Raw genomic sequence first — 10,262 nt, 5'->3', positions numbered from 1 at the left:
TTCTTGATGCTTACTCTGTGTTGCTTTGCCTCCCACAGATTGGTCACTCCTTTTCCCATGAGTGACGGAGCCACCAAAGATTACTCAAAGCCCATCTCTTTTGAGCAGTGAGAAGCCTCAAAAAAGGGTTAATATCCCAGGACCCTGAAGTGTGAGGCATCCTTCCATTTGGGAAATTAACCACGAATTGGAGTTCTCTTCCTGCATTTATTCTCCAGACCAAGAAGTTACAGGAAGAGACATAGGTGGGGTTGTGCTAAATACAGTTTAACAAGTTTAACAATAGAAGTTGGTAACCTTCAGTAAGTCAAGTAAGGTGACCTTCTGTAATGCAATTTGCAACAAAGGCTTGATTTTAGCAAACATTCTCTTCTTTCCACAATTTCCCAGGATCCTTACATATCAATCAGTAACTTGTCTGTCTTTGAGCCAGCAACCTTGCTGTGTTACAATTCTTATCTTGCAACAGAGACTCAATAGCCTGGGGAAAATTTCCTGTCCTTTGCAAGGTCAATATTTGAAACTGCAAGGCTTTGGAAAACCAGGCCCTGCGAAGTACATTTGCTTTAGGGATCCTCTACAACTCTGGGTATTACAATAAATATATGTGACTAAACCCAGTCTACTGGTATCAGTGTTTTACCACTTTGAGTTAAGTATGGAAACCTTAATTCCATTTAGGTCCTTTGCATTCTCAACTTGTAAATATTGATTTGAGTACCTGCTGGTGTTGTAATTTTTGTTTCATCTATCACATTCTATTTAGAAAATTTACAGGAAGAATAGCCGTTTCTCTCTGACTACATGTAAGATTTTTTTGTCTATTCTTTTTAAAAATCTAAGTATGATGTGTATTATGGATTTCTTGTGGGTTATTCAATTTAGAATTTGCTCACTTTCTCGAATCTGTTACCTTTCAGTCTTTTGCCACATTTGAGTTTTCAGCCAAGTTTTTCTTCTCTTATTCTTTCAGCCCCACTCCATTTCTCCTTTTTTATGGGGGGGGGGTACTCTGTACAAAGTTTGGGTGTTTTCTTACTGTTCCATAGATCCCTGAGGCTCTTTTTATTTACTTATTTATTTTTAGTTTACTTTCTCTCTGAAGTATGTATTAGGTAAATTCTACTGATCAGTGATCTTCAAATTCACTGATTCTATCCTTTGTTATCTCCACTCAATGAGTTTTTTATTTATTATATTTTTATATGCTACACTTTCCATGTTTTCATTTCATAACTTTTAGGTTTTTGCTCCAATTTTCTATCTTTTCACTGGTTTCAAGAGAATTAGAAAAGAAATTTAAATACTATTTACAGTGGTAGCATTAAAACCCTTGTCACATACTTCTAGCATCTGAATCATTTTGGTGTTGGCATCATTTGATTGTCGTTTATCATTCAAGTTGTGACATATCTCGTTCTTGGTATCATTGATAACACTTGACTGTATGTTGGAAATTTTGGCTAATATGTTATCAGACTCTGGATTCTATTTAATGTGTTCTTTTTTGTTGTTGTTTTCTTTTTTAACATTTAGCTGGCATTCCCCCTGTTTACATTTGGCATGTAGTTTATGCCCTGCTTTTGCAGACTGAGGTTCCATGACAATCTTATTTTCAGAACTTGTGTGGTGCTGTTTTAGTCTGCTTGGTTTATCTTGTGTAGGTGAGTTTCCCACTGAGCCTTGCTGGTGCTGCTTAAAAGGGCAGAAGGAGTTTCTGCCAGGCCCATTTGGGTGAAGAGTGCTTCCTGGGCCATGCACTTTATGTGGAAGGATTTCTTCTGCCTGGAAGCATTGGAGGCCACTTTACCAGGTTGAGAGCTTTTTGTGGTGGGACCCCTGTTGCTGGGCCTTCCAAGTTTCCTGATGTCTCTGGGTAGGGTAGAGGAGTCATGGGCCCAGCTGAGAGGGAGAACACTTTCCAGGTTGGAAGCTTTTTGTGGTGGGAGCCTTTTGCTATACTCTAGGCCCCCCTGTATGTCTGGATAAGGGAGGGGAGTCTCAGATCCACTGGGGAAGGAGAGTACTTTCCCTGGCCACTTATTGTGATCAGGGCTTCTACATTTTACTCCTTAAAAGTTCTGCTGTTTTCATGTGCTGTTTTGTGTAAGACTCCCATTTGAACTTGTGAAGGAACAGCTTACTGGAGCCATGTCCTGTTTTAAGCTTGAAGTTAGGAAATGCTGGCCCTGAGTCACGTTTTCTGATTGGGGAGAGGGACATATGATGCCCTGTCATGATGTTGTTCATCCACTCTAAGACTCCTTACCCAATTCACCTTCTCCTTTACAGCTTGTAGAGTTCTCCTTTGATTTTCTCATGTTATTTCCAGAGTATATAGTTGCACTTATACAGGGGGAGAAGGGATTAAGGAGCCTAAGCCATCTTATCTGTACTGAAAGTCCTCTCTGTGTCTTTTAAGTGCTCACCGGATTAGCTCAGGTCCACTCTGGATAATCCAGGGTTGTAAATGTCAACTGTACCACATATCAAAATGTATTGATGGGAATGATATTCCATCTTATCTGCAGCCCTCTCTCATACCCCAGGAGAAGGTCTGTTACGAGGGTCATTAAGGGTCATCTTAGAATCGAACTGCCACAGAAGGCGTAAATGAATGTACTGTAGACTTCATCAGGCAATTATCATCCTTTGGAATGTCAGAACCCATTAGGATTGCATGAAATCCACATACTTATTATCATTCTATTTACACTAAATTAAGTAGATCTGTTATGAGGAATACTGAATAAACTTATGAATATTAACAGAAAAAGACTTTCAGAATGGCATGTGAATTTTAGAGGTTTGATCTATTTAAGTCTTCAGTTTTGGCCATACAGATACCTTCTGTGTGAAAAATATGCTGACTCAAAGATGTATTCGAAGACTTGGTCCAAACTATCCCCCATTTATATCTTATACTTCTGTGAAATTACTGTGCCTGTCAGCAATTCACATAGAAAATAAAAGTCAGTGATGATTCTGACTTTGAACTCTTACAGCAGAGTTAAACTGAACACTGCCCACATTTATATAGATTACACATTCCAAAAAATTATGACCATTGCTTTAGGTTATAGTACAATGTACTCTCATCCAAATTAAGATTAATAATTTTAAGCAAAATTTGCTGGACTGGCCAACATATAAAGAAAGAAAGAAACAAACAAAAAACCATTTTGAGTTTTCAGGCCAAATTAGAATCAGAAGAAAAGTCCTTCACTATGTTAGGAAAAGAAACATGTCCTAAAGTTTTATCTAGGAGAGCTATGGTCTTAGGGTGATACTTTTATTGGGTACAATTAGAATTGAATTAGCTAGGTTTGTTTTTAGGACTCGGAGGTTAAGAATTTCAGATTACAACGTGCAAAGCTATAGGCAACAATTGGTTAATTTAGATCATGTACAAAAGATTGAGTTATGAGTAAATGTAAAACACAAAACCCTTCATAAGAAACAAGCATCAGTTAAAAAATAATTAGGAACAAAAGTTATGTACTAAAAGAAATAGAAATGTTAAAAGAATAATTGAAGAAATGCCTGTGTTGCTTTTTTCTATTCATTTGTTTACAATTACAGCAAACCCAAGTATGACAAGTTTAAGAGACAGGTAAAAAGTTCTAAGCGTTTGTCATCTTTTTATCACTTCATGAGATGGAATGTACAAGGACGCTTCAAGAAGTTCATGGGAAAAAAGAATCAAAAGTGAATATGAATCTTCCATGAAGTTTTTAAAGTGCCCTGCTACTTGTTCTCTCCTTTATCATAAAACATTTGTGTAGAGGAAAGGAAACTTAAGGGAAAGAGGGTCGTCAAAGTGCTGAGTCATAGAGCAGAAAGGAGGGCAGGGGAAGAGGCAAGAAGGAACGCACCAACTGGGCTTGAAGAGAGTTTGGGGTGCTGGTTGTGGTAGCCGGCCACTTTAAATCCACTCGACATCTGCCTCTACTTTTCTCTGTGATCTCAGAAGCCTCACCAATATGGGCTTCATCAGCCAGTCTCTCTTGTCTTCACGTTGGGTTTGGCTAATGGGAACTATCAACAGGAGATTAGAAGGAAAGAGGAAAGAAAGGTTGGGGCATTTATTTCTCTGGTCCCCCACTTCCAAGTTTTAGGTTGGCAGTGGCTGCCATTTGTCTAAGGCCACAGTTCTTGTTGGGTAACACTCTAACTACAACGACAAGACATTCTAGGTTGCAGGAACCACTAGCTCTCTATGACCCTTCAAGCCTAATGGTGATAACACTGGTTTCTCACACTGCTAGCCTCAGGGTATTTCATCATCTCCTGATTACCCTTCATTCTTTACACACTTCAGTAAGTGGTCCCTTAATTAAACACTATTTGATCACCCTTTTCAAGTGTGGCATCTTTTTTAAAGCAGGATCCTGATACACTGGTAGTTGGGAATGAGAGAAACTTTAAGATAGTATGAGTGGGTTGGATAAACTGCTGAGGAGAGAGCAAAAGAAGGCTTTAAAAGCTTTTTCCAACATTCTATGTGTATAACGGGACTTTATGTGAATGGCTCTAATACAATTTTTAATCGCTTCTTAATTATTTTGGTTTGGGTGCTGATTTAATTGCATGCACATCCAAGACAGGACAGGACTATGAGACATCTGGGATTTACATGAGTGGATATGGCTATTAGGATCTATCTGAAATTGATTATAACATAGTAAGACACTTCTGTCATGGAATCAGGAACATCCCAACCCAGTGTACCTGCTAAGTTTCTACTGAAATTCAGTGACTTGCCATGGTGTAGAATTGGTCTTTATTGTCAGATGGGACACGTTTTTTTTTGGCTTTTTAATATTTGCTTTTATTCTGAAACAGATTGGAGAAAGTACAATCATTCCTTCAAGAACCAACAGTTCAGGTAAAGTTGATATTTTATATACGTGTCTCTTCAAAAGTGGGCGTAAGGCAAATAACAGTTATCTGTCTAACAGTACAATAATTTTCATAGATGAGAGTTAACATCTCAGCTAGAATTTTCACTATCACTAGAATCTATTACTTTAGACCGACAAATAGGACACGTAGAGTTCTCAGACAGCCAGCGATCAATGCAATGGACATGATATTCATGGGAACAAGGTAGTATGCGAAGCTCGTTGCCTTCTGTGTATTCTGTAATGCAAACACAACAGGATGCTAATGCATCATTTTCACCAAAAGTTCTTACTGCCAAGTTCTCAATCTGTGCTTTGGTGAGTCCTGTAGGTTGGTCATGATCATCTTCATTTAAGATGAAAAACGGAGGAAGATTAGGGAAGACCTGTGCGTCATCTTCATCAGAGGTCGTTTCTTGCCTGGCCTCTGATGGTGAGCTATCTTCACTACTGTCTTCAAGGATCAATGAGAAAATTTCTGAATATTCACTACTGGAGCTGGAACTGGACATAGGACTAGAACTGGAACTAGACATACACCTGGAACTTGAACTGGAAATTGATGAGGAACTTGATTGGGGTCTGCAGCTAGGATTTGAATTGGAACCAGAACTCCTACTGCCACTGGAACCATCTTTTCCATACTGTGACTCTGTCCTTTCCATGTTCTGACTTGGGGGTGAGCAAGTAGGCTCTAAGTCATGATCACTGCTCGAAAGGTTACTTGACTCATCAAATCCTGTTATTATTTGCCTTAATGTGCTCTGAGTTGCAGCAGATGTGGCAATTCTATGAGAAGGGATTCTCACGGTTCTGCCATAATTTCTCACACCTCCCTGCTCAGAATGTGAAGAAGTATTTCTGAGTCCTCCTTGTTCACTTTCTAAAGTGACAGTGTTGTTTGGTGTCTCAAATGTTAACTGAGGTCTACCAGCTATGCGGTCTCTCGGCGAAAATTCTCTTCTTACTTCAAGATCAAAGACTGTCATAGGATTTCTTGGTCTCAGTCTCCCATATTCACCATTTCTGGTTGTGTCTGGAGAAAGTTCTCCTGGAAAGGCATTACGTGCTCCAGAAGCTTCAAAAAGATGCCTACTTTGCAACTCAGGTCCACTTGCCTGCTGTCTCAAATTCTCATGTTGTCCAGTGGTAAAAAACCTCTCAGTCTCATTTACCAGAGGCTGATCAAAAGTCTGAGATGATACACTATGATGAAATCTTTGTGAAATGTCACTCAATGAATTCCGAGGTGACCTACTTTCAATTCTTGCTCTGGTTCTACGATGGTCTGGGCTCCTGCTTCTCGCTCTTCTCTGAGTTCTGGTTGTTTGGACTTCTATTATTTCTACATTAGCACTTTGTTCTGATCTAGCTGGCGTTGCATATGTTGACTCAGATCGTGGATTTCCCACTTGCCTCTGTCTGTTTTCTGTATTTTCTGCCCTGGGACGTCTTGGAGATAATGCATATTCATTCCCTGGACCCAGGCTTCCATTATTATGGTGAAAATTTATCCCTGTACTGAAACTGAAATCACCACCTTCCGGACTACTCCGGCTCACTTCTATCCAATATTGGTCTTCTCCTTGCTCACTTCCTGTGGTACTATTTTCAGTATCTCCAAAAGAGATAATCCATTCTATTAGAGAGTCACCACTGGACGTATCATCTGAAGGGTCCCCTCCACCTGTTACCAGAAAGAGGAAGGGGGATGATCAGAAAGGGACTATCAAATTTAGAGCCATCCAACCACAGGAGAAATAAACAAATGGGATTATATCAAACTAAAAAGCTTCTGCGCAGAAAAAGAAACAATTAATAGAGTTAAAAGGCCACCAACAAAGTGGGAGAAAATATTTGCAAAATATACATCTGACAAAGGATTAATATCCAGAATATTCAAGGAACTGAAACAACTTTACAACCAAAAAACATGTAACCCAATTAAAAAATAGGCAAAAGAGCTAAATAGGCATTTCTCAAAGGAAGATATACGAATGGCCCACAGACACATGAAAAAACGCTTAACATCACTCAGTATTCGGGAAATGCAAATCAAAACCACACTGAGATACCATCTCACCCCAGTTAGGATGGCTAATATCCAAAAGACTGTGAATGATAAATGCTGGTGAGGTTGCCGAGATAAAGGAACTCTCATACATTTTTGGTGGGACTGAAAAATGGTGCAGCCTCTGTGGAAAATGGTATGGAGGTTCCTCAAACGATTGCAGATAGATCTACCATATGACCCAGCTATACCACTGCTGGGAATATACCCAGAGGAATGGAAATCATCGAGTCGAAGGTATACCTGTTCCCCAATGTTCATTGCAGCACTCTTTACAATAGCTAAGAGTTGGACCAGCCCAAATGTCCATCGTCATATGAGTGGATACAGAAAAGGTGGTATATCTACACAATGGAATACTATTATGCTATAAAAAAGAATGAAATACTGCTGTTTGCAATGACATGTATGGACCTAGAGAGAATTATATTAAGTGAAACAAGTCAAGCACAGAAAGAGAAATATCACATGTTCTCAGTTATTTTGGGGAGCTAAAAATAAATAAATAAATACACAAACAACCGGTGGGGGGCGGGGAGGGAAAAAGACACAACATTTACAATATCTTGAAGTTGATAAAACAAGGAAACAGAAAGGACATTGTTGGGGGGCAGGGGGGAGAGGGAGGAGGGAGGGAGGTTTTGGTAATTAGCCACAAAAATCAACCACATTGTATATTGACAAAATAAAATAAAATAAAATAAATAATTAAATTACAGATAAAATAAAAAATAAAATAAAATAAATAGAATAAAATATAAAATAAAAAATAAATAAAATAAAATATAAAATAAATAAAATAAAATAAAATAAAATAAGTAAAATAAATAAAATAAAACAAAAACAAATTTAGAGCCATCATAAAATAGTGCTCTGAAACTTTGCTCAATTTTTTTTTCAAAAAATGAAAACTGAAATATTCAGTGTTTTAAGCAGATGTCACATTTATAGACTTAAGACTTTTGTAAACTAAACAGTCTAGACTTACAAGTAGAAGCTAGACAGTTTCAATTCCATCTGAAAACAGTGTGCTAATCCTAAATAAACTGAGATAATGATTTTTAAAGGGAATTTGGAAAAAGTCTATTTTCAATATTTCATCATACAGAGACCCTTGCATATCACTGCAAAGGGCATGTCAAGAGATATTTTTTCAGTCCAGTGGCAAAATTCCAAACCAATCAAACAAGGCATACCCCAGTTAAATTATGGTGCTAGTACTTAAGTTCAAATTACATTATTGTCTAATTCTTATTGGTCTACAACATTACTTCTTCTGGTCTCTTGACTGAAGTGCTTTTGATAATATATAAGATTATTTTAAAATACAAGACTATTATAACTACTGCCAAAATGGAAACAAAATTTATAAGCTTAAAATAATTTGAATGCTTCTTAAGGTTACCGAGATTTTGAATTGGCGTGAAAACGAAAGTTAGATCAAATGTACGGCCTGAACCTAACATAAGACATATAAGGCCATGTTCAAGAATTTTTTTTTCCTGACCTCGCGTGCAGTTTAATTTTCGGGAGGCGTGGGGAGGACAGGGCGTCAAGAGAAGCATGTTTGCTAAGTTGGTCTAAAAATGAAACAGGATGTGGACTTGGTTCCTACACCAACAGTTTCACTAAATTTCAAACTATGAGCAACAATTGGGTTCTTCAGAAACAAACACAGACAGTCGGTCCTGGGTGCAGTAAGCAGGCCCTACATCATGGGGGCAGACAGGGCACCGAGACCCGGGGCTGTGGGCTCTGGTGCTGCTCTGGTGTCCCGGCTCCTCCGGGACTGGCCCTTACCACACCCTTCTGAGCAGCAGGCAGGAGCCCAGTTTGGCCAAGAAGGGGCTCCGACCAGCAGATCATGGCAGCCACCTGCGCATGTGAGCACAAAATGGACGTGCTGTACCCAGGCCCTGTCCAAGAACTAACCTGTTATCATAGACACTTCATTAGTTAGATTGTGAGATTGCTTTTTTCTTGTGTTTCTCAGCATGAAATTTCTCAGACTTGAGTTCAGAGTTTAGAGAGGGGGGTTTCTTGACCTCATCACTACCGACATTTAGGGCTGGATAACTTTTTGTTATCCGGGAGTTGTCCTGTGTACTATAGGACAATTCGCAGCATCCCTGGCCTCTGCTCACTATATGCCACTAACACCCACCTAACGAGCTGTGACAAGGAAAACTATCTCCAGACAATGCTAACTGTGGGTGGGGGAGGAGCAAATTCAGTACCAGTTGAGAATCACTTGATTACAGTATTCAATATTCCTTTTTCCTGTTAAGAAAATCATATATCTGTATAGAAAAATAATTTAGGAAGTAGGAGGAACTTTCTGTGGATTTGGAAAATCAGGAAAAATAAGAAATAGGCTATTTCTCGTTCTTTCCCAATTAAAACAAACCAAATGAGAATCAGGAAAAAAAAAAAAAAAAAAAAAACCTTGACGTTCTCACAATGACCAAATAAATGCCAGTTCTCTTTTTATGAGCAATTACTTAGCACTAAATTAACTTGTGCCATTTCTGCATAATCTTTGGTTGACATTTACTATTATGAAGTTCCTTAAGCTTCCCATCCAATATCCCCACCCACAAGCTCCATACCCCTAAAGTGAAGTATACCTCTATCTTCATCTGATTCTCGTGGTTGGACCTCTGTAATTTGTTGAAGTCTTGTGTTTTCATCTATGGTACCGGGCAAATTGTTATCCCTCATAAGCCTATAATCTTCATTCGGGCTATTTACAAATCCACAGAAATCTTCTACCCGAACCGACTGGTTCATCTGACTTCCGTGCTGGGCCCCAGATTCACCTTCTTCATCGTCAGCATCTGAGTTTTCCATGTTGATGAACAAGTGGAAAATTAACGTTCTGTTACCACATAGTGTTGAAATACTAGAACTGGATCTGCATTGTCTTCGCTTCCTGATTGAGTATGAGCATCAGGTTCCGGGTCAGTAGTTTCCACTTCCACGTCAGTAGTTTCCACTTCCGCAAAGGCTCCTCCTCCTCGGGGCCACCGTTCTGCACCTAATCAGGCTCTGGTGAGATTGAGACACATCGCTGCCCAGCATGCACGAGGAGGCATCGCCTCAGCTGCTGTCATCTTCCTTATTGTGACCACCGCACAGAGACGGGGTTCAGGCTAGTTTGCTAGGTTGCATGAACTTCATTCAAAATAAGCAAATATCTGTGTGTGCTTATGGTGTACCAAGCACTACCCTTTACCTCCTTTCACCGACGGGAGCCTATTCTCAGGCTCTCAGGGGCTTTTTCAAGC

At 39.2% G+C, this 10,262-nt stretch overlaps 1 protein-coding gene across 1 annotated transcript; it reads right to left on the bottom strand.

Annotated features, from left to right (window-relative positions):
* Window positions 1–4,993: 4,993 nt before the first annotated feature.
* LOC134367946 (E3 ubiquitin-protein ligase RLIM-like) lies at window positions 4,994–9,825 on the bottom strand. The gene is made up of 2 exons (XM_063084594.1): window positions 9,603–9,825; window positions 4,994–6,591 (listed from the first exon to the last, which is right to left on the bottom strand). The coding sequence occupies exons 1-2, from the start codon at window positions 9,823–9,825 to the stop codon at window positions 4,994–4,996; spliced, it is 1,821 nt and encodes a 606-aa protein (XP_062940664.1).
* Window positions 9,826–10,262: the final 437 nt, after the last annotated feature.

This window comes from Cynocephalus volans, chromosome X, assembly GCF_027409185.1.
Source record: "Cynocephalus volans isolate mCynVol1 chromosome X, mCynVol1.pri, whole genome shotgun sequence".
Classification (NCBI taxonomy): domain Eukaryota; kingdom Metazoa; phylum Chordata; class Mammalia; order Dermoptera; family Cynocephalidae; genus Cynocephalus; species Cynocephalus volans.
This window is presented reverse-complemented; position numbering and strand designations above follow the sequence as displayed.

Bases quoted from the DNA above. Each gene is read 5' to 3' on its own strand.
- LOC134367946 (XM_063084594.1), bottom strand. From the start codon at position 9,825: ATGGAAAACTCAGATGCTGACGATGAAGAAGGTGAATCTGGGGCCCAG. The intron at 6,592-9,602 runs GTATACTTCACT...TTCTGGTAACAG, and splicing joins AGAATCAGATGAAGATAGAG to GTGGAGGGGACCCTTCAGAT.